General features: G+C 43.3%; 2 protein-coding genes across 2 annotated transcripts in view; one reads left to right on the top strand and one right to left on the bottom strand.

Moving 5' to 3' along the window:
* The window catches only part of LOC136168460 (uncharacterized), a 219,253-nt gene extending 199,943 nt beyond the window's left edge, over nucleotides 1-19,310 (top strand). Inside the window, 13 exon segments of the mRNA XM_065935978.1 lie at nucleotides 4,210-4,518; nucleotides 4,611-4,928; nucleotides 10,986-11,078; nucleotides 11,154-11,468; nucleotides 12,540-12,854; nucleotides 13,209-13,250; nucleotides 13,337-13,651; nucleotides 14,257-14,430; nucleotides 14,836-14,931; nucleotides 15,146-15,229; nucleotides 16,507-16,653; nucleotides 17,577-17,723; nucleotides 18,965-19,310. Coding sequence (XP_065792050.1) covers nucleotides 4,210-4,518; nucleotides 4,611-4,928; nucleotides 10,986-11,078; nucleotides 11,154-11,468; nucleotides 12,540-12,854; nucleotides 13,209-13,250; nucleotides 13,337-13,651; nucleotides 14,257-14,430; nucleotides 14,836-14,931; nucleotides 15,146-15,229; nucleotides 16,507-16,653; nucleotides 17,577-17,723; nucleotides 18,965-19,083 — 2,474 coding nt within the window. The 3' untranslated portion in view covers nucleotides 19,084-19,310.
* Nucleotides 19,311-21,472: 2,162 nt separating this feature from the next.
* The window catches only part of LOC136172466 (antigen WC1.1-like), a 132,217-nt gene continuing 129,006 nt past the window's right edge, over nucleotides 21,473-24,683 (bottom strand). The window contains exons 20-22 of the mRNA XM_065941905.1: nucleotides 24,597-24,668; nucleotides 22,850-22,987; nucleotides 21,473-21,646 (exon numbers count right to left, since the gene is read on the bottom strand). Coding sequence (XP_065797977.1) covers nucleotides 21,504-21,646; nucleotides 22,850-22,987; nucleotides 24,597-24,668 — 353 coding nt within the window. The 3' untranslated portion in view covers nucleotides 21,473-21,503. The remainder of the gene's footprint in view (nucleotides 21,647-22,849; nucleotides 22,988-24,596; nucleotides 24,669-24,683) is intronic.

The following is a 24,683-nucleotide window of genomic DNA, read 5'->3' as shown; positions in this document are numbered from 1 at the left end:
AAAGTCATCCTGTGTTCACAGATTGGAATAATTAATATTGTTAAATATCTATGCTATTCGAAGTGATGTACAGACTTGATGCAATCCCTATCAAACTTTTAATGGTGTTGTTTATGGAAATAGAAAAGGCAATCTTCAAATAAGAGTATGCTGTTTAATTTTTAGGTACTCATTAATTTTCCTGTTTTCTTATCATCACTGAATTTTAGTTTCATTCCACTGTGGTCATAAAGATACTTGGAATGATGTTGATCTTGGATTTGTTAAAATTTGTTTGTACCTAGCATGTCATCTAGTCAGGAAAACATGCCATGTGTGCTTGAGAAGAATGCATCTTTTTCTGTGGATAGGAATACAGAATTAGTACAATGGTGGTATTAAAATCAATTATTGTCACCCCTTTGCATTTTCTACAACTCCTGTCTCAGAAGAAAAATCTCTAATAGGAGGTGGTCTGCAAACTCAGCTGTTTGGGAAACTCTCACAGAGAACTCCCTCTCTCCCAGGTTCATTGAAAAATCCTGGGATTTCAAGAGAGATGGTCAGGACCATTCCCCACCCACCCCCCACCCCATGGTTTTCCAGTAGTCATGTATAGATGTGACAGTTGGACTATAAAGAAAGCTGAGCACCAAGGAATTCATGCTTTTGAACTGTGGTGTTGGAGAAGACTCTTGAGAGTCCCTTGGACTGCAAGGAGATCCAACCAATCAATCCTAAAGGAAATTAGTCCTGAATATTCATTGGAAGGACTGATGCTGAAACTGAAATCCCAATACTTTGGCCACCTGAGGCGAAGAACTGACTCATTGGTAAAGACCCTGATGACTCTGGGAAAGACTGAAGGCAGAAGGAGATGAGATGAGGATGAGATGGGTGGGTGGCATCACTGACTCAATGCACATGAGTCTGAGCAAGCTCAGAGGTGGTGATGGACAGGGAGGCCTGAAGTGCTGCAGTCCATCAGGTTGCAAAAAGTCGGACATGACTGGGCGACTGAATTGAACTGAATATACCTCTCTATGACTCTCTGAGTTTTCTTAACTCATCTTATTTCCCACTGAGGTAATCTAATAAATTCTAGGAATTTTTTGTCACCAAAAATTTTGGAAAAAATAAGATGCCAATTAGTTATAATATCCATGTTTCTTTACTGGAGCTGTCTTCTGTCTAGAAATTGGCATGCACTCATGGATTCAGCCTCATGATTTTCTGTAACCTAAGTCACTTGAAGACTAGCTCCTGGGAGAGAAAACTGGTTAGAATATTAGCCCCACAAGTCTCAGCAAAGCTTTCTAACCTTGTCTGGATGATAGTCTCTAAGCCCATATCCCAAGCCCCTCTGGATGGGTTATGTTCTGCATATCTCTGCATTCATGTTTAAGTGCTCACATATTATACAGTGTCCTTGGGTCTGTAGGCCCCAGGCTTCTAAACAAGAAATGTTCTTCTCCAACTAATGCAAAATATGTGTTCCTGGGGAGAGAGTCACATTCCTTAGGATTATATAACAGTAATATATCCTGGGTGTTAGTTCTAAAAAGTCCTGTAGGTCTTCATAGAACCGTTCAACTTCAGCTTCTTCAGCATTACTGGTTGGGGCATAGGCTTGGATTACCGTGACATTGAATGGTTTGCCTTTGAAATGAACAGAGATCATTCTGTCGTTTTTGAGATTGTATCCAAGTACTGCATTTCGGACTCTCTTGTTGACCATGATGGCTATTCCATTTCTTCTAAGGGATTCCTGCCCACAGTAGTACATACAATGGTCATCTGAATTAAATTCACCCATTCCAGTCCATTTTAGTTTGCTGATTCCTAGAATGTCGACATTCACTCTTGCCGTCTTCTGTTTGACCACTTCCAATTTGCCTTGATTCATGAACCTAACATTCCAGGTTCCTATGTAATATTGCTCTTTACAGCATCAGACCTTGCTTCTATCACCAGTCACATCCACAGCTGGGCATTGTTTTTGCTTTGGCTCCATCCCTTCATTCTTTCTGGAGTTATTTCCCCTTTGATCTCCAGTAGCATATTGGGCACCTACTGACCTGGGAAGTTCCTCTTTCAGTATCCTATCATTTTGCCTTCTCATACTGTTCATGGGATTCTCAAGGCAAGACTACTGAAGTGGTTTGCCATTCCCTTTTCCAGTGGACCACATTCTGTCAGACCTCTCCACCATGACCCTACCGTCTTGGGTGGCCCCACATGGCATGGCTTAGTTTCACTGAGTTAGACACGACTGTGGTCCTGTGATCAGATTGGCTAGTTTTCTGTGATTATGGTTCTAGTGTGTCTGCCCTCTGATGCCCTCTTGCAACACCTACTGTCTTACTTGGGTTTCTCTTACCTCGGACTTGGGATATCTCTTCACGGCTGCTCCAGCAAAGCGCATCCACTGCTCCTTACCTTGGACGAGGAGTATCTTTTCACGGCCGCCTCTCCTGACCTTGAACGTGGAGTAGTTACTCTCAGCCCTCCTGCACCCGGAATTCCAATCCCTAAGAAAGGCAATCCCAAAGAATGCTCAAACTACCGCACGATTGCACTCATCTTACACGCTAGTAAAGTAATGCTCAAAATTCTCCAAGTCAGGCTTCAGCAATACATGAACCGAGAACTTCCAAATGTTCAAGCTGGATTTAGAAAATCAGGTCAAATTGCCAATATCCACTGGATCATCGAAAAAGCAAGAGAGTTCCAGAAAAACATCTATTTCTGCTTTATTGACTACACCAAAGCCTTCGACTGTGTGGATCACAATAAACTGTGGAAAATTCTAAAGAAATAGGAATACCAGACCACCTGACCTGCCTCTTGAGAAACCTGTATGCAGGTCAGGAAGCAACAGTTAGAACTGGACATGGAACAACAGACTGGTTCCAAATAGGAAAAGGAGTGTGTCAAGGCTGTATATTGTCACCATGCTTATTTAAATTATATGCAGAGTACATAATGAGAAACGCTGGACTGGAAGAAGCACAAGCTGGAATCATGATTGCCGGGAGAAATATGAATAACCTCAGATACGCAGATGACACCACCCTTATAGCAGAGAGTGAAGAAGAACTAAAGAGCCTCTTGAGGAAAGTGAAAAAGGAGAGTGAAAAAATTGGCTTAAAACTCGACATTCAGAAAACTAAGATCATGACATCTGGTCTCATCACCTCATGGGAAATAGATGGGGAGACAGTGGAAACAGTGCCAGACTTCATTTTGGGGGGCTCCAAAATCACTGAAGATGGTGACTGCAGCCATGAAATTAAAAGACACTTACTCCTTGGAAGGAAAGTTATGACCAACCTAGATAGCATACTAAAAAGCAGGGACATTACTTTGCCAACAAAGGTCCGTCTGGTCAAGGCTATGGTTTTTCTAGTGGTCATGTATGAATGTGAGAGTGGGACTGTGAAGAAAGTTGAACACTGAAAAATGGATGCTTTTGAACTATGGTGTTGGAGAAGACTCTTGAGAGTCCCTTGGACTGCAAGGAGATCCAACCAGTTCATCCTAAAGGAGATCAGTCCTGGGTGTTTATTGGAAGGACTGATGCTGAAGCTGAAACTCCATACTTTGGCCACCTCATGTGAAGAGTTGACTCATTCAACTCTGGGAGTAGGTCTGGTGAGACCTTTACAACCTCCAGACATTCTTTGGATTCATTGGAGAGTATATAACTCCATTGCTGACACTAGCAAGGGGATACTCTTTCTGCCCCCTTCTGATGTCTATGTCAGAAGCTTTCTCTATCTCCTTTATACTTTAGTAAAACTTTATTACACAAAAGCTCTGAGCGATCAAGCTTCATCTCTGGCCCCGGATTGAATTCTTTTCCTCTGGAGGCCAAGAACCCCAGCATCTTTGCATGATTCAGCAGCAACCTTTCACTGGTATTCAGCTGTTCCAGTGATCTGTCTTAGGCCAGATCTGTCCAGGCTCCAAGACCAAGGAATTCACGTTTTTAACCAATCTCAAAGTATATGTTCTTGGGATTCAGCCATCAAACTGACCCTGTAATGCTTCTGGATTTCTCTTCAGAGACTTGCATGTGAAAATTCAATTATGATGATAACTGTGAAATTCTCTCCCCTTTCCCTGACCTAGGAAATAAAAGCTTTTACAGTGATGCCCGGGATGTATTGTTTTTAATTGTCGAACAAGAACTATGAACACTCACTATGTTTGTTGTTTTTCTCTCAGGATTTGTGCGTCTAGCTGGAGGAGCTAGACCTTGCTCTGGGCGAGTTGAAGTGCATTCTGGACAAGACTGGATCCCAGTGTCTGATAGGAACTTTGCACTCCCCACTGCCCAGGTCATCTGTGCAGAGCTGGGCTGCGGGAAGGCTGTGTCTGTGATGGGACACGTGCCCTTCAGAGAGTCAGATGGCCAGGTCTGGGCTGAAGAGTTCAGGTGTGAGGGGAAGGAGCCTGAGCTCTGGGTCTGCCCCAGAGTGCCCTGTCCAGGGGGCACGTGCCACCACAGTGGAGCTGCTCAGGTTGTCTGTTCAGGTGAGATGTAGGTCAGGACTTAACCTCCCTGCACACTCTGTTCAGGTGAGAAATCATGAGATTTTGCTGAAATCCTGTCATCTCGTATCCAGCATACTCAGAAGTCCGGCTCGTGACAAACGGGACCTCCCAGTGTGAGGGGCAGGTGGAGATGAACATTTCTGGACAATGGAGAGCGCTCTGTGCCTCCCACTGGAGTCTGGCCAACGCCAATGTTGTCTGTCATCAGCTCGGCTGTGGAGTCGCCATCTCCACCCCCAGAGGACCACACTTTATGGAAGGAGGTGATCAGATCTCAACATCCCGATTTCACTGCTCAGGGGCAGAGTCCTTCCTGTGGAGCTGCCCTGTGACTGTCCTGGGTGTCCCTGACTGTTCCCATGGCAACACGGCCTCTGTGATCTGCTCAGGTAAGGGAGAGGGACAAGGGCTACTGGTACTCAGGATGCTCCTGGAGTGAAATGTCTCCAAGAGCAGAGAGTGAGGGAAAACTGACTTCAAAAGTCAGATATTCCCTGGTGAAATATGGTTCTTTGCATTTTTCATTTGTTTTTCAGGTCAGGGCAAAAAGTATGAAGGGGAATATATTTTAAAACAGCATTGCTATTTACACATGGTCATAGAAAACAATGTATAAGCAATAAGTGTAGATTTTAGTCATGGTCTCCAGTCCAGGTCAACAAAGAGAACATTCCCAGCATCACGGAGTTATTGTTGCCTCTCCATAACTGTGCCCTTCCACCTCTCCAGTGAAAATCACTTCCTAACTTCTGCCATAGAATACTTCATCAGTGTTTGAAGTGTATGTAAAATCACATGGTATGTTTTCTTTTGCATCTAATTTGTTTAATTAATTTTCTTATTTTATCTAATTTATTTAATGTTTAAGTCACTTGCTCAGTAGCTCTGTCACGTCCGACTCTTTGCCACTGTGTGGACTCTAGCCCACCAAGTTTCTTTGTCCATGGGATTTCCCAGCAAGAATACTGGAGTGGTGTGCTGTTTCCTCCTCCAGGGGATCTTCCAATCCGGGGACTGAATCTGAGTCTTGCATTTCCTGCACTGGCAGAGTCTTTACCACTGAGCCACCAGGGAAGCCCTGAGTGCTTCTCATATCCCTTTACAAATAGCTCTGCCTACACCATAAAAACATTCTCTGAGAGTATTTTATAGAAGTTTAATCTTTTTTCTCTTGCATGTTGTACTTTCCTTCTGGTATGGATATCTGTGTAAGATAATTGTCAGGTTTCATACAGACATCCAACTGACTCAGATCTTTCTGAAAAGACACTTTTCCAGACTGCACTGCCATTTTGTCATAAACAGAAAGGTAGGCATGTCTGAGTCTTTTTTGAGACTCTTTACTCTGTTCCATTGTATCATTTGTATACCCTTGCACGTTTTCATTTCTTTTCTTTTGTTTTTCTTAACATTTTCTAACATTTCTAACATTTTCTTAGTTATTGTAATTTTATAAGAAGTCTGAAAACTTTTAATTTATAGGAATTACTTTATACTTAGTCTTCATTGCTTGTCTTGCCAACTGTATTGGTTGTTCTTGGTCTTTGCATTTTGTATAAACTTGTGAATCAGCTTATCATTTTTCAGCAAAAAAGCTTAAGGTATTTTGACTGAGATTAGATTTAATCTAAATATAAATTTGAGGATGATTGACTATGGTAATTTTGAGTCTTCCAACTCATTGACACCATATATCCCTCTATTCAATTTGGTCTTGAATTTCTCTCAGAGGATTTGCTCATCTTCTACTAGGTTTTTTCTCCTAGGCATTTTATTTTTTGTTGTTACTAGTATTTTTTTCCCCTGTGTAAGTGTCTGAGCAATGCATTCTCTCTGACTTGTTTTCATCTTAAAATTTTTTTTTTTATTTTGACCTAATTTGAGATTTACAGAAAAGTTGCAATAATAATTGCAAGAATAAAACTTTCCAGATGACCTTCACCTGGATTTCCCAGTGATGGCATTTTGCTTTAATCCCTTTCTCTGTCTGTCTCTGTCTTTCTCTTTTCCTCTTGGTTTGCCTCTTGCCCCATTTCTCCATGAATATGTAAAATCTTTCTGAATTAGGTTGCAGACATGATGTCCCTTTACCCCTAAAATACTACAAAGAATTTTCTTATGTAACCACATTTCAGTAAAGTTCTCAGACAACTTCAGCCCCAGATGACATCTAAATGCAGCCACATGAAAATCCCAAGACAGAACTGCCAAGTTTGTCTGCCCCAAATTACTGACTCAGGAAGTATTAAGCAAAATGAAGCTTTCTTTTGTTTGTTTTTTTTTTTTTCCTACTGCTATTAACATTTTTGGAAAGCTTTGTTACACAGCAATATAACCAGGACACTTACCATGTGATCTGCATTCTAAATAGACAAATATTTGTCTTCTGATCTTCTATTTTACTGTCTCTACCTTGTGCTGATCTAATGTGGTGATCCACTCATTCTCTAGTTCTTAATTTCAGTTATTAAGTATCAGCTCGAGAATTTTATTTGTTTTCTTGTTCTCATTTTTCTGCCAAGATATAACTTGACAACTAATTCTATAATCACTGTAATCACGACTACTTAAATTCTCTGTCAGATAACTCTAGTAGCTGAATACCTTTGGGAATACTTTCTAATGTCTCCTTTTTCCTCTTGGTTTTCCAGGAGATCTCTTTTATCTAAGTATTTTTAAAATGACAGACATAGATGTAGAACATTATAGAAATCCTTCAGAAAAGTTTTTATTTTGCATCTTTTGTTTAGAGATAGATTTAGGATTAGAACAACTTATGTAACATTGTTTTTTTTTTTTTAATAGAGTGTAATTGCTTTACAGTGTTGTGTTAGTTCTGCTGTACAAGGAGTGAGTCAGTTGTATGTGTACATATATCCCCTCCTTCTTGAAATGCAAACCAAAAATACAATGAAATATCTACAATGATTAATACCGGACATGATGTGGAGAAAAGGGAACCCTCTTGTACTGTTGGTGGAAATGTAAACTAATACAGCCACTATGGAGAACAATATCAGTTCAGTTCAGTGGCTCAGTCGTGTTCGACTCTTGGTGACCAGATGGACTGCAGCACGCCAGGCCTCCCTGTCCATTACCAACACCCGGAGTTCACCCAAACTCATGTCCCTTGAGTCAATGATGCCATCCAACCATCTCATCCTCTGTTGTCCCCTTCTCCTCCTATCTTCAGTCTTTCCCAGCATCAGGGTCTTTTCAAATGAGTTAGTTCTTCACATCAGGTGGCCAAAGTATTGGAGTTTCAGCTTCAGCATCAGTTCTTCCAAAGAATATTCAGGACTGATCCCTTTAGGATGGACTGATTGCATCTCCTTGCAGTCCAAAGGACTCTCAAGAGTCTTCTCCAACACCACAGCTCAAAAGAATCAATTCTTTGGCACTCAGCTTTCTTCATAGTTCAACTCTCACATCTACACATGACTACTGGAAAAACCATAGCTTTAACTAGATGGACCTTTGTTGGCAAAGTAATGTCTCTGCTTTTTAGTATGCTGTCTGGTTTGGTCATAACTTTTTTCTAAGAAGTAAACATTTTTTTAATTTCATGGCTGAGGTCACCATGTGCAGTGATTTTGGAGCCCAAGAAAATAAAGTCTGCCACTGTTTCCACTGTTTCCCCACCAATTTGATATGAAGTAATGAGACTGTTGGTCCTTTAATGGACTGGAACCTGGTGGTCCAGAGAGTAAGAGAGAGAAAGAGGCTGATATCCCCTGGTTTACCGGAAAGCCAATAGAGTCCTGTTCTTAGGACTCACGCTGCTGCACGTAGGCACCAGGTGCCCTCTCGAGTGAGTGAAGGCGCAGTGTGCCTTCTCAAGAGGGTCTTAGAATCCTGAGCAAGAAAGTGAGCTCAGCGGGCCTCCGCGCTCCAAGGAATTAGCCAGAAATAGAGAGAGAGAGAAGAAAGAAAGAAAGACATGACATGGGGACCAAAGCTCTGATGGAGCAAAGGTGTTTTAATCAACATGGTGTGGGCATATATACTGTAGTTATTCTCAGCAAAGATAAAGATTAAAATTCCAGAGTTACAAAACATAAGATGATCCCTATCGAAGAGAGAGTTATAAACAATCAACTTTCACCATACGGCTCTTAAAAAGGAAGAGGGTACTTATAACCGTAATGAGAAATGCCTGGATTCCTCAGCCCCAGGAAAGGCGTGCCTCTCCTCTTAATTCCTGAATATTCAGGAATCAATAAGGGCCAGAGGGTTCCTGACAGATCCAAAACAGCACACAGGGAGCTTCTTATTAAATGCTTCCTGACGTGAGACCAGATACCATGATCTTAGTTTTGTGAATGTTGAGCTTTAAGCCAACTTTTTCACTCTCCTCTTTCACTTACATCAAGGGGCTCTTTAGTTCTTCTTCACTCTCTGCCATAAAGGTGGTGTCATCTGCATATCTGAGGTTACTGATATTTCTCCTGGAAATCTTGATTCCAGCTTGTTCTTCATCCAGCCCTACATTTCTCATGATGTACTCTGCAAATAAGTTAAATAAAAAGGGTGACAATGTACAGCATTGATGTACTACTTTTCCTATTTGGAATCAGTCTGTTGTTCCATGTCCACTTCTAAGTGTTGTTTCTTTACCTGTATACAGATTTCTCAAGAGGCACATCAGGTGTCTGGTATTCCCATCTCTTGAAGAATTTTCCACACTTTGTTGTGATCCACATAAAGTCTTTGGCATAGTCAATAAAGCAGAAATAGATATTTTTCTGGAACTCTCTTGCTTTTTTGATGACCCAGTGGATGTTGTCAATTTGATCTCTGGTTCCTCTGCCTTTTCTAAAGCCAGCTTGAACATCTAGAAGTTCACAGTTCATGTACTGTTGAAGCCTGGCTTGGAGAATTTTGACCATTACTTTGCTAGCATGTGAGATGAGTGTGATTGTGCATTTAAGCACTCTTTGGCATTGCCTTTCTTTGGGATTGGAATGAAGGCTGACCTTTTCCAGTCCTGTGGCCACTGCTGAGTTTTCCAAACTTGCTGGCATATTGAGTGCAGCACTTTCACAGCACCATCTTTTAGGATTTGACATAGCTCAACTGGAATTCCATTACCTCTACTAGCTTTGTTCATAGTGATGCTTCCTAAGGCCCACTTGACTTTGCATTCCAGGATGTCTGGCTCTAGTTGAGTGATCATACCATCATGATTATCTGGGTCATGTAGATCTGTTTTGTATAGTTCTTCTGTGTATTCTTGCCACTTCTTCTTAATATCTTCTGCTTCTGTTAGGTCCATACCATTTCTATCTTTTATTGTGCACATCTTTGCATGAAATGTTCCCTTGGTATCTCTGATTTTCTTGAAGAGATCTCTAGTCTTTCCTATTATATTGTTTTCCTCTATTTCTTTGCATTGATCACTGAGGAAGGCTTTCTTATCTCTCCTTGCTATTCTTTGAAACTCTGCTTTCACATGGGTATATCTTTTCTTTTCTCCTTTGCTTTTAGCTTCTCTTCTTTTCACAGCTATTTGTAAGGCCTCCTCAGACAGCCATTTTGTTTTTTTGCATTTCTTTTTCTTGGGGATGGTTTTGATCCCTGTCTCCTGTACAATGTCATGAACCTCCGTTCATAGTTCTTCAGACACTCTATCAGAACTAATACCTTGAATCTATTTCTCACTTCCACTGTATAATCATAAGGGATTTGATTTAGGTCATACCTGAATGGTCTAGTAGTTTCCCTACTTTCTTCAATTTATGTCTGGGTTTGGCAATATAAGAGTTCAGGATCTGAGCCACAGTCTTTTTTTTTTTTTTTTTTTTAAGATCTTTAAAATTTAATCAGTAGAATTTTTTAAAAAAACATCTGAGAACCAGGAGACCAGAGTTCTAGTTCTTAGTCGGTATTAAATATATGTCCTTAGGTAAATCATTCCTCTTCTTTAAACTTTGGTCTCACCTGAGCTCCCTATGATAGCCAGCATCTGTCCACTCCTCATTTTGAAGCTCAGGTTCTGAATGCCCTGCTCACAGGAGTCCTTGTGAGATGTCCAGGGCATCTTGAAGTGAGCCAGCTGCTTAAACCAAGGAACCTGGGAGGCCATATCCACCCTTCCCTTCTGCTTGGGGAATTGTTCGGCCCTCTCTGTCTGCTCCTCCCACCGGTCCTCAGGTGGAGCCACAGTCCTTTAAAACCTAGGACTAAAATTAACATATGACCCATAAACAGTGAGGAAATCATAATTCAGAAATACACATGTAACTCATTCTTAGGACAATTCATAGCGTAAAAGAAAATTTTTTGGCTTTCTCGGACACAGTACTCTCAATAGAGATTAAAATTAGATTAACTTTGCTGCTATTTTATAGCTCCCATCTCAGGCTCCATCACTAGATCATTATTTAGCTTAAATCAGTTTCCGGTTCTTCAACGTCCCAGCACTCTAATCATTGCTGTTTCTGCAGGAAAACAAACCCAGGCGCTGCCCCAGTGCAAGGACCCAGTGACGGAACCAGCGGCCTCAGCGGCCTCAGAGGAGAGCGCCCCCTACTGCTCAGGTGAGGGTCCCACAGGACAGAAGACCCTTCCCATTCCCCTGTCAACGCCCCATTGTCTCTCTTCTCTCTCCTCAGACAGCAGACAGCTCCGCCTGGTGGACGGGGGCGGTCCCTGCGCCGGGAGAGTGGAGATCCTTGACCAGGGCTCCTGGGGCACCATCTGTGATGACGGCTGGGACCTGGACGATGCCCGCGTGGTGTGCAGGCAGCTGGGCTGTGGAGAAGCCCTCAATGCCACGAGGTCTGCTCACTTCGGGGCGGGATCAGGGCCCATCTGGATGGACGACCTGAACTGCACAGGAAATGAGTCCCACGTGTGGAGGTGCCCTTCCCGAGGCTGGGGGCGGCACGACTGCAGACACAAGCAGGACGCGGGGGTCGTCTGCTCAGGTCTGTGCTGCACACTGTCCACAGGCTGGGGGAGGGGTGGGGCCCTGGAGGACGGGAGTCTGAACCCTGAGGGAGAGATGCTGAAAGGACCAGAGAAGGAAGCTTCCTCCCATGGGTCCTGTGTTTCCAGCAGACGTGAAGACGAGGTGCTTTCACTTCCTCCTGCAGCAGCTGACATTTTTGTCCTTTCTTCTCAGCAGTGTTTCCTGGCAGAGCCGTTTCTTACAGTTTCCATGCGACAGCAGAGGTCTCTCTTCAGTTCCCTGTGGTAGTACAGTCTAGAGATCCTGCTGATGCTGTAATGAAAGCACAGATTTACTCTGTTCAGTTCTGTTTACTAGGAGTCTGCCGACGGTCTCCGAGGGCCAACATCCTGGTGTTCACAGAGCGCGTTCTTTCTGGAGGCATGGGGAGGACTCCTTTCCCAGCCTTTCCTGGTTTCTATGTGACCTCCTTCCTTGGCTCAGAGCCCTCTTCTTCAGACCTACAGCAAATTATGTCTCTTCTGGGCATTCTTCTTTACATTTCCCTCTAACTGGAGCTTTGCAAGGTTATCCATCTAAGGATACCAGGGCTAAGGAGGTGATTAGGCTGGACTCAGGTGGTTAATTCACCATATTCCAGCTTATTCTCACCACCCCAAAGTCCTTACCTTAATAACATCTGTAAAGTCCATTCTCAAATGTAAGGTAACATATTCACAGGTTCTACAGATTATGATGTAGAGATTTGTGGTTTCATTATTCTGCCTACCCCCCGCCCTAGTATCCATATCACATCCCATTCACAGATCCATTTTAGATTTTACCAGGAAGCAGGATCTAGCTCCCCCTCCTTGCAGGTGCCCAGATTGGTCTTTCTCTCTCTTCATATCCATGACATCATTGTGGTAGAAACAGACACAAAATGACAAAGTAAAATGAAAGGGAGATGAATGTCATTCTTGTCACCTCGTGGACATCTCCTCAACTAGGTCAGGGATGTATAATCACAAATTCTTGGAGAGAGGAAAATTCAGAGCACTGAGTGGAGTGCTCACTATGTCCTGTTTCCTCTCCTTTTCAATCTTAGATTTCCTGGCCCTCAGGATGGTGAGCGAGGACCAGCAGTGTGCTGGGTGGCTGGAAGTTTTCTATAACGGGACCTGGGGTAGTGTCTGCCGCAGCCCCATGGAAGACATCACCGTGTCCATGATCTGCAGACAGCTTGGCTGTGGGAACAGTGGAAGTCTCAACCCTTTAGTTGCTCTTAGGGAAGGTTCTAGACCCCACTGGGTAGATGGAATCCGTTGTCAGAAAACTGACACTTCTCTCTGGCAGTGTCCTTCTGACCCTTGGAATTACAACTCATGCTCTTCAAAGGACGAAGCCTATATCTCATGTGCAGGTAAATTACTGTTCTGTTTCTGTGTCTGTCCCAACCCGTAGGATGTTGTTAGTGTAATTTTATGTTTTCCAGTCTAAGTGATGAGTTTAGGTTGAATCTAGAAAAAGGTGGACTGTGTTTCTCTCTGTGTTTCCATGTATTTGTATTCATTGTGGGGTATGGACCTGGTAAACAGCAAAGAGATAAAGCAATTTCAGTTTGTGGCAAGACACAGTTAATGTCTCAGCCCATTAGATGATGAAGCCTCTGTTTTCACTTGTTTGGATTGAGCCAAGGACCTTTGATAATCTTGTTTGGGGACAAGACCAGCCCCAGCTGTCCCTGATCCAGCACTTCCCATCGTTGATCCTACAGGAGGGAGACACCAGAGCTGCCCAGCTGCTGCCCCCTGCACAGGTACGTCAGCCCCGCCCCCTCCCCAGGGCCCCAGGGGCTCCTTGCTCCCACCAGGGGAGTCACAGGAGGGGCTGCTGCCTTTTCAGACAGAGAGAAGCTCCGGCTCAGGGGAGGAGACCACGAGTGCTCAGGGCGGGTGGAGGTCTGGCACAGCGGTTCCTGGGGCACCGTGTGCGATGACTCCTGGACCCTGGCAGAGGCCGAGGTGGTGTGTCAGCAGCTGGGCTGTGGCCCGGCCCTGGAAGCCGTGCGGGCCGCGGCGTTTGGCCCTGGAAACGGGAGCATCTGGCTGGACGAGGTGCGGTGCGGGGGCCGGGAGTCCTCCCTGTGGGACTGTGCTGCGGATCCCTGGGGGCAGAGCGACTGCAAGCACGAGGAGGATGCTGGTGTGAGGTGCTCTGGTGAGTGAGGGGCTCGGGGTCCGCCCTAGTGAGTGGGGGACAAGTGTGAGTTTGTATCCAGAAGCACTTCCTGGGATAACCTGCTGTTTTGTGCCCTAACTCCAGGAAAAGCTATTACCTGATTTCCTGGGATCTGGGAGAGAATGGTATACCCATAAAGATACATGTAACTGATGGCTTTTTCCGATCAACTCAGTACAATAATCTATTCTTTTTTCCTTCTCTCCAGGTGAGAGAACAGCAGTTCCCTCCAGCCATGGAAGTAAGTGTTCTGCTGCTCTGAGCAGTGTGATTGAGGAGATCCCCATATTTTCAGGCACCTGCACTATATATCTTTATATTTCAACAAAACTACCTGTATCAGTACAGAAAACCTTAACGATCTCATGTTTACAATCCTGTTAAGCAGTGGCAACTGGAGTCCTCTAGAGCTTTAACAACTTTCATCCTGTAAAAATCCTCTGGAACCAGAATGAGAAGACACTTGACATAGCTCAGGGAAAGACCTCTGTCGATCACATCTTGGGGTTCAGGCAAATCCATTGTATCTTAATGGTGACTTCACGGTCTTAAAGACTCAGAAGAGGACCAGTATAAGGACAGAGGGGTTCCTCTGGACTTATGACCCTCCTAAAACCCTATGGTCCACTTTGACTCATCTCCAGCCCCTGGCATCCTCTCCCTTCCCATGATCATCTGCATCCTCCTCGGAGCCCTTCTCTTCACAGTCCTCATCATCCTGGGGATTCAACTACACAGATGGAGAGCAGAGCGCCAAGGTGGGCCTTAGGGATCCCAAATGATCTGGAAAGTGGTGGGAAAGGAATGAGTCTGCTGTGGCATCAAGAAAGTGCACAAGTATTGATCTCTGTGCTCATTATCTGGTAGAATCCCACCTTTTCTACAGTAGACAACAGGATTTGAAAGAATGGAATCTTTGGTCCCGGGTCGAATGTAAAATCTCTTGAGAATTATGACTTCCTGTGTGAACAGTGCCAGTGGATATTGAGTGTGAGATTAAGGTCAGGGTGAGGAAATCTAGTTCTGTTCCATGTAGCTAAGAAAGGAGCCTGAGCAGCCCAGAGTGGTTCCCCAAGGGGGAGTGTTGGAGAGCACTGAAGGCTTTGGCTGTTGATAAAGGGATTAACTCCACGGTCAGTCTCTAACTCATGCCACTTTCCCAGAGTTATCTGATTTTGAAGATGCTGTTGATGAAGCTGTGTACCAGGAGATTGATGACATCATAAAACCAGGGAAGAAGGACCTGTTAGACAGCCAAGGTAAGTCCCATGTCCTCCCTTCTGATCATGAGCTGGCTGTGTGTTATTTTCAGCAAACAGAGACCCAACCTTACTAAGCCAACTTCACATGGAGTTCCACGCCTTCTCTTTACAAGTCTGAAGTCTCAATATTTCCTCTAAACTATGACAGCAGGCATCCTACCATGACAGGGGAAAAGTTTCCGTTTTTCTATGATGATTTTCTCCCTACCAGGTAACCTGTCTGATGACTCAGCAACTAAGCTGCCATATTACACAGGGGACGATGGAGAGGATGGAGACTCTGACTCTGCCCCAGGTAGCAGGTCTTCCCTTGGATGGTGGGGATGTGGAGGAGGAATCTTGTCTGAGGATCTCTTCCTGTGATTAAGATGGGAAAGGTCTCTTTTCTCTAGTTCACAACAACTTTTTCCCTCTCTTGCCCACTCCATGACTTAAGAAATGGAAAAATCAGACCTAGTTCTCTGTGTTCACAGCCACTTCTACCCAGTTACAGACTGAATATGTAGCGCTTCCCAGGTGCCGCTAGTGGTAGAGAACCCGCCTGCCAACGCAGGAGAGATAAGAGATGCTGGTTTGATCCCTGGGTCAGGAAGACCCTTTGAAGGAGGGCATGGCAACTGACTCCAGTAGTCTTGCCCAGAGAATCCCCATGAACAGAGGAGCCTGGCAGGCTACAGTACAAGGGATATCAAAGAGTTGGACGTGACTGAAGCAACTGAGCATGCATGTATCTAGTAGTATATTATTGTCTAATGTACCATTAAAGATTTTAAGACCATTTAAAAAAAATCTGAAACTGATCAACTCAAAATTGTGTGGCTATAGAGAACATTGGAAACTATAGTTGGATCCAGAATCAGTCTGATATTTTAATCATTTTATGGATTTTTGTATGTACTGAGACAACAATATTGCTATTGATAAGCCCTGGAATATATAGAAAGATCAGTGCTGGTGCTTATCAATTACCAGAAACTCTTACTTACATGGAACTGGAGAAAGGAGAATGTCCTCTCTGGGTCTTCTCCAGATAGTAACGATGGGCAACCCCTGGAGGTGAGATCCTGAGGTGAACCAAGGTCTAGAAGACACTGAAACTCAGGCGTCCTGTGACTGGGGTGATGGGATATTCTGTCTCTGAATAACAGATGTCCAGGATCCCTCTCCCACCAGCTCTGTGTCTCCCAGAGCTTCAGAGGTCACACGGACACCTGGGTTCTCTTGGTCCAGATTCATCCTCCCCAGTCACTGATATGTGCACAGTATGTGTGACAAATCTGTCCCATATGCTTGAAATAATACCTGAAACTCATAGCATAATAGCTATTGTTGATGCTTTATGTTATGAGAGACCTTGTTAGAAAAATATGGTTGACCCTGATATATCGAAATAGTTAAAAGATTTAAATGATTTCTGAGCACATTGAGATCAAATACATGCCTTTGACACGACCTTGGAATATAGAGTCTATATTTATCAGTTGTTTGAACTTCTGCATTAGAAGGGACTTAGGGCATTACTTAATCCAGCACATACTTTGCTATTCCACCTAAGTCCGTGTCTGTTTACAGATCCTCTAAGACAGCATATCAGCACCACAGGAAATGGTTATGATGATGTTGATGAGTTACCTGTTCCTGTAAATCCTTTCTTCCCTGGGATGAATGAGAATAACATTTCCCCAGAGGACAGAGGTGGTGCCACTTATTCCCAGACAAGTGAGTTGACAGCTCAGTAGTCTGACTTCATCATGTGGAGAAGATGAGTTTTGACCCACTTAATAGTCAGTTTTTCTTATTGTCAGAATTGGGGTACCCTCTTATACCTAGATGGGCTTCCCAGGTGGTACAGTGATAAAGACTCCACCTGCTAATGCAGGAGACACAAGAGGGTGTCCTGTGTCTTGATAGGGTTTGATCCCTGGGTTGGGAAGATTCCCTGGAGGAGGGCACGGCAACCCACTACAGTATTCTTGCCTGGAGAATTCCATGGATAGAGGAGCCTGGCAGGCTACAGTTCATGGGATCACAAAGAGTCGGACATGACTGAGCAGGCTCACACACACAATGAAAGGAGAATGCCTTCCTGGATCTTCTCCAGTTAGTAAAGATGGACAACCCCTGGAGGTGGGATACTAAGGTCAACCAAGGACTAGAAGGGACTGAAACCCAGGCGTCCTATGACTGGGATGGTGGGATATTCTGTCTCTGAGTAACAGATGTACAGGATCCCTCTCCTACCAGCTCTGTGTCTCCCAGAGGTTCAGAGAGCACACGGACACCTGGGTTCTCTTGGTTCAGATTCATCCTCCCCAGTCACTGATATGTGCATAGTATGTATTACAACTCTGTACCACATGCTCAAAAAGAGTACCTGAAGCTCATAGCATTATAGATTTTGTTGATTCTTTATGATATGAGAAACCATAGTAGAAAAATATGATTGACCCTGATATATTGGAATATTTAGAAGGTTTAAATGATTTCTGAGCACACTAAGATCAAATACAAGCCTTTGACAGCCCTGGAATATGGAATATATATTTATCATTTATTTGAATCTCTGCTTTAGATGAGACTTGGAGCATCACTTAGTCCAACTCATAGTTTGCTTTTTCACCTAAGTTCTTGTCTGTTTTCAGAGCCTCCAGGACAGAACATCAACACCATAGGAAATGGTTATGATGATGTTGATGAGTTACCTGTTCCTGTAAATCCTTTCTTCCCTGGGATGAATGAGAATAACTTTTTCGCAGATGATAGAGGTGGTGCCAGGTATTCCCAGACTGGTGAGTTGACAGCTCAATAGCCTGACTTTATCATCATGGAGAAGATGAGTTTGACTCACCAACAGTCATTGTTTCTTAACTATCAAAACTGGGGTAGCCTTGTATACCTAGATGGGTTTCCCTGATGGTGCAGTGGTAAAGACTCTGCTGCCAATGTAGGAGGCAAAAGGGACTTGGATTTGATCCGTGAGTCAGTAAGATTCCCTGGAGAAGGAAATGGCAACCCACTCCAGTATTCTTGCTTGGAAAATCATGTGGACAGAAGAGCCTTGTGGGTTACAGTCCACGGGGTTGCGAAGAGTTGAACACAAGTAAGCACGCATGCACCAATATACCAGGTATAATTGACTTTTCCTTATCTCTGGAATATTGGAGCTACTTCATCTTTTCTGAGAGGAGAACATACTGTGTTCTCTTGTCCATGTCCATCATCAATTGGATAGACCCACATTTATATGAGTTACAGAGGCTTTGTTCCCATTTTCATACCCCAAATTGAAATATATGTTTTGACAATAAATATGGGGATTTTTCAAATTGTGAGAACTAATCTGAAGTGTTTTTAATGGAGATATAAATTAAATTTATGAGCTATAAAACTTGTTTTGAGAGATCTGTGTAACCATATATTTAAAGTTGATTGCTCATTATTAAAGCAGGATTGGCAATAGCCTTAACTAGAGAATCATAAAGTCTCAGCACTAGAAGGAAACCAAGAGAAAATTTTCTCTCACTGGTTCAATTGCCAGATGAAGACCCTCATTCCCAAGGACTAGGCTTTCTGCTTATATGTGGGGATGTGGTCCCTGGGGAGCAGGAGGTTGTGGAATTTTGGTGAGTTGCCTCTTTCTGGCATCTGACAGAGGACCCAGGGTGTTCTCATGAAGCTTGTAGGTCAGGCTGGTTCTGTTGCTGAGGTACTCAGAAGAGGGCATCTGAGGCACTCTACAGAGATCATCTCCTATCTCCACTTTTTGAGAAATCAGACCCACCGTGTGTGGAAGAGGCATGCACATCTCTTTTCCACTCCTTGCCACTATTGGTCCATCTTCTTTCCAACTGCCAAGGTCCAGACAAGATGTTGCATGGAGTAGCTGAGTCAGTATGAAGTAGCTCAATCTAGACTTATAGACGATACTGGGTGCTCCCCCTCACCTCAGATACTTTGTGGCCCCTTTTACTATCCTTCCATCAGAGGTTGTGTCTTGTCATTTTGTCACCACTTCTCCTTACTGTTTCAGGCATCTCTCTGAAGTCTCTGAGAGAAACTGTCTACTCTGGGGTGGAAGAGAAGGAGTCCTCATTGGTCCTGAGACAAGAAGAGCCTGGATATGATGATGTTGAGCTTAGCACCATGTAGCGCCATTTTTGAAGCAAGAAATTCTTGAAAGACATCTCTGTAATATTGTTTCTCAAATAAACGATAATCCTGTCTTCTTCATAATTATAGTTTTGACATGGAACTGTGATTAAAGGCATTTTTTTCTCTGTAGAAATCATATCATTATCTGCGACACAGGGTTTTACATTGAAAGTTGCCATGAAGACATAATCCCTGATATTTTCATGTCTTTGTAACTTACTCCACTCTGCCAGAATAAAGTATTTATGGGTTTAATAAGTGCCTGTGAGGTTTCAGAAAAATCTAGAGACTTTCACTGGGTCTTCCCAAATAACATAGGACAGGCCTCCAAGCTTAACATGCTAAGTGCACTATTGATAGGAAAGAATTTCCTATAAATACTTTCCCCACATGACATTCTGGTTGCCTTGTCATAATTAATACTCTGCAGAGAAGTTTTCTGGCTCTTGTGACAGACCCTGGAATGATAAACCCTCCAAAACCACCCCTCATAAAAGGCCCCTTCACAGGCCACATGGATAACTTGGAATGATTGCCTTCATCTCCCTGATCTAAATAGTCCAAAAGTTTATTCACCAACTCCTGGCTGGTTTTGAGCACTCAATCCATAATAGACTCATCCTGAGATTCTCCCAAGTCTAGGTGGGAAATCTTGTCCTCTCCTCTCCCATAATTTTGTATGATTTTTATCATCCAGAATTATAGTAGCCAGCTATTTTGGCTTCATGGATACCGTAGATCAGGAATAAGATAGAACATTCTTGATGGGTACACTTTACTCTGTCACTTATTTCATCACTTCCCAATGGCAAATGGCCATGTGAGCTGCACTTAGAGGAGCCCTAGGAATCTTCTAATCCCCAGCACAGAAAAAAATTATAGAGATTACAAGCATGAGTGTAGGTTGGAGCCCTGACATCATCCAGAACCATCAACTAAATAACAGGTTGGCCACAAATCATAATCAGGCCAGCACTCTTAGGTCTTATATTAGTTCAGCAGCTTCTCCACATATCCACAAGGTAATGGACAGGACGCGGGGGTATTGTGAAAATGTATTGTTTACTTGGTCATGCCTACAAGACAGCTCTCTCTACCCAGAAGAATCACAGCAGGATCACATTTACATTTTCGACAGTTACCAGATCAAAGGACTCTTTAAACAATATGTTTTCAGAGAAGCTTGTTGATCTGAAATTCTTCCTCTAAGAGTTCAGTCGTATCAGACTCCTCTATTGACATCAATAAAACTCAAATAGCCAAAACTTCTTGATCTTTCTGTCTATATCCCTTCTTCTAGATCCCCTCTGTCTTGTTCTCCAATTTCTTATCCCCTTATCCCACCTGATGCCCCTCACTGGTGGCTAGGATGGTAAAGAATCTGCCTGCAGGGCAGGAGACCTGGGTTCGATCCCTGGGTGGGGAAGATCCCCTGGAAAAGGGAATGGTAACCCACTCCAGTATTCTTGCCTGGAGAGTCTCATGGACAGAGGAGCCAGGCAGGCTACAGTCCACAGGGTGTCAAAGAGTCGGACACCACTGAGCGACTAACACTTTCACTTTGTCCCACCGGGATGCAGGGTGTGAATTAGCACCAATTTGCCCTTCATCAACTTGGAGAGAGATACGAGTTAACGTAATTTACTTCAAAAGCTAGATAATTGGACAGACAAGAAATGACAATATCCTGAAGAAGTAGTAGGAAGTGATGGAGAGGCAAGACTGGATTTAAAAGGATTTGATAACCAACTAGACATGGGAGAAGAGATATAAAGAGTCTATATGCATTTGAGGAAAAAAAGGAAAAAAGTTACCTAGGGAATGGGAGATGAAAAGGAAGAGGTAGTTATATAGAGTGAGATTTTTAATTGGCCATGAGAATTTAGGCAGGGTAAGGAAAGCTGTATGCATTCTCTTCCACCAGCCAATCTCTTACCCTCGACATTGAAACTCACACCCAATCTGGTGCCTAATAACTGAATAAAAACAGATGGTGTGACATCTTGGGGAAGAGGAAGAGTATATAGGAAGGTTCAGTGTTTCTGTCCCCCACATAAGTTCACCTTGCTAAGAATAAAGGTGTGAGTGTGGACAAAGTTTAGAATCTGTTGTCTAAGGAAGAGTGACCTGGGGCATTTCTGAGCCTGAGTGAAGTCATGCCTTCATTAGCATTTGGGGGAGGTGAGACAAGTCAGTTCACTCATCTGGTATTTCCTTAGAAGGAAATTGTGATTGAGTACCAGTCCTTTAAGAGCATTTGGAATGAATATTGCTATTGTCAACAAAGCAAAAAGCTACTTTATTGAGAATATTTCATTATGAGCAATTTCCATACAATACATTGATAGGTCAGCACTACTCTATTGAAATATGGGCAATTAGAATATCTGAGACGTCATCTCGTATTTAATACAACATCATGTGAAAGTAACTATGGATGCTTCCAAGGCATTTAATTCAACATCATCGTACTCAGTGTCCGCTTCCTCCCCCTGGAGAAACCAGGGGCTCTCTTCTTCCCCAGGATCAGTCGCCTCTCTAGAGATATTCAGAGAAGAACCTGAAGTAGGAACGAAAAGTTTGATTAGAACTGAAACAGAGAGACATGACAGAGCCCTGTGGTGGAAGTGAGTCAAGTAAGTGGTGACGACAAATCAACCCTGGGATCCAGGTGTGCTCAGGGAGGCTCAGGCTATTTCATGTTTATTTCAGTGAGCATGGATCAGGGCTGTCTTCTCAGGATCTGGGCCCAGGAATTGGCTAGTGGTCCAGTGGTCAGGACGTGGTGTTTTCACTTCTGTGCCTCAGGTACAATTTCTGTTTCAGGCACTAAGACCTACAATCTTGCAGCATTTCTCCTCTCCCTCACCTCCCAAATAAAAAGGATTCAGCCCATCTGAGGCCTCAACTTAAATGTGAAATCCTGGATTACAGGAGATCTGTTCCCTGGCTAAACAATCAGCAAGGAGATACCCAAGAAGGGAAGAATCTCTAGAAGGGGTGTAAAATTTTCTTTTTTTCATAATTAACAAGTCTGAAACAACAAGAAGAGGGAGATAGGAGTTCACATCTGGAGAAATCTCAGCTTCTCATTGGCCATCCAACTCTGCTCTTGGTGGTCTTGATTTGTGTTCCCAAAAGCCCACAAAAAGCAACCACGGAATCCTTCTGCATTTGCCCCTCCCCCAGGAAACAGATGGAGAAATACCCTTCATGGAGAATGAGTGCATTTCCTTGGCCACTGAAATGTCTGGAACAGATTAACATGAACCTGCTCACAGATTCTGAGTCCATAATCCACCATCATGCTTCTGTTTTTTAGGACCATATATATCGTCCACTTTATACATATTTGGGTTGACCTATGGTCAGAGTGCATTTTAAAGTATAAAAATGCTTTACAAATTCCAATACTAACATAGTCTTTAAAATCTCTAACTGCATTTCACATATGAGACAACACAAAATGTTATTCAGTTATTCTATTTTTGTATTAGGTAAATATGCTCAAGTAATCTACAAGTCTTAATGCAGGAACATGAAGGATAAAGTCATGCAGACACACATACTAATACTAGAGTGCTTCCTCTCTTCTCAGGAGTCTGACAGCATTAAAGAAAGGAATAAGATCAAGATGATGCTATCAACTATTTGAGGTCATCCAAAATTGGAATATCTAGGAGGGATGGACACTGAGCAGATCAAATTCACCATTTCCAGGATAGAGACCAAAGACTGCAGGAGATCAGCTAACTCCACTCACCTGTCTGAGAGGACCTCGTTGTATCCACCTTCTCTGGGAGCACTTCCTCCTCACTCCACTGAGAGGCAGAAAGAGCCCCAGGCAATGGTACCTCTTCAGCATCATCATAATCCTCACCATGGGCATCAGTCCTCTGATCTGGGGCTTCCAAGGGCAGAGCAGGGGTCAAATGAAACCACAGTAAGGGGGTTGGTCTGGGAAATACCTAAGATCCCTTCTGACTCAGAGTTTCTGAGCCATTAAACAAAGGTATCAGTCACTCCTTGTTGCAACAGAACTTTTTCTAAGGTTGTATTTCATGTTGGTGTGCCCATAAATTAAAAAAAAAAAAGATTTTATACATCTCAATACTGCCTTTGCCAACAAAGGTCTGTATAATCAAAGCTATGGTTTTTCCAGTAGTCATGTATGGATATGAGAGTTGGACCATAAAGAAGGCTGAACGTTGAAGAATTGATGCGTTTGATTTGTGGTGTTGGAGAAGATTCTTGAGAGTCCCCTGGAGGGCAGAGAGATCAAAACTGTCAATCCTAAAGGAAATCAATCCTGAATAGTCACTGGAAGGACTGATGCTGAAGCTGAAGCTCCATTACTTTGGCCACCTGATGTGAAGAACTGTCTCATTAGAAAAGACCCTAATGCTGGGAAAGATTGATGGCAGGAGAACAAGGAGATGACAGAGGATGAGATGGTTAGGTAGGATCACCGACTCGATGGACATGAGTTCAAGCAAGCTCCAAGAGCTGGTGATGGACAGAGAAACCTGGCGTGCTGCAGTTCATGGGATCACAAAGAGTCAGACACAACTGAGCAACTCAACAACAACAATATTTCCTGATTAAAATTACATATCTCAAAGCAACTCTTACACCAATGAGCATTACTATAAAATTTTGACAAATGATGTTTTCCAGATGTTGTTGCTGTTCAGTCACCAAGTCATGTCTGACTCTTTGCAACTCCAAGGACTGCAAAACGACAGGCTTCCCTATCCCTCACCATCTGCTGGAGTTTTCCCAAGTTCATGTCCATTGAATTGGTGACACCATCCAACCATCTCATCCTCTATCACCCTCTTCTCCTTCTGCCCTCAATCTTTCCCAGCATCAGGGTCTTTTCAAGTGAGTCAGCTGTTCCCATCAGGTGGCCAAAGTATTGGAGCTTCAACTTCAGCATCAGTCCTTCCAAGGTGTATTCAGTGTTGATTCCATTTAATATTGACTGATTTGATCTTACTGTCCAAGGGACTCTCAAGAATCTTCTCCAGCACCACAGTTCAAAAGCATCAATTCTTCAGCACTCTACCTTCTTTATGGTCCAGCTCTCACAACTGTATATGATTACTGGGAAAACCATAGCCTTGACTATATGGACCTTTGTCAGCAAAGTGATGTCTTTGCTTTTTAACACACTCTTTAGGTTTGTCAGAGCTTTTCTTCCAAGGAGCGAGTGTCTTTTAATTTCATGGCTGCAGTCATCATCCACAGTGATTCTAAAGATGTTTCCAGATAACGTTTTCTTTTAAATATGTGCATGCTATGACTGAATGGGAGTAACTAAGGGCACAGAGAGCCCAGCCCCAGCATGAGACATCGCAGAACAGCTAGAGAAGGGGGAGAACAGACCCCCATCTGGACACAAGGGATCCCTCTGGTCCATCAAAGGAATACTGTTTCCCTTGCATCTTGTCTCTATGAGGGAAACTCTCTTCCCCAACACTCAGTTGCAGCAGGTCCACCTCTATTACCAGGAGCGGATCTGTGGTCATTATTGTCTTCATCATCCCTCATGTAACATGGCATTTTATTCACTGAGTCATCTGACAGGAATCGTA

The sequence above is a fragment of the Muntiacus reevesi genome, chromosome 1 (genome assembly GCF_963930625.1).
Source record: "Muntiacus reevesi chromosome 1, mMunRee1.1, whole genome shotgun sequence".
In the NCBI taxonomy this organism is placed as follows: Eukaryota; Metazoa; Chordata; class Mammalia; order Artiodactyla; family Cervidae; genus Muntiacus; species Muntiacus reevesi.
Note: the sequence above shows the minus strand (reverse complement) of the source record. Positions and strands in the feature narration are given on the sequence as shown.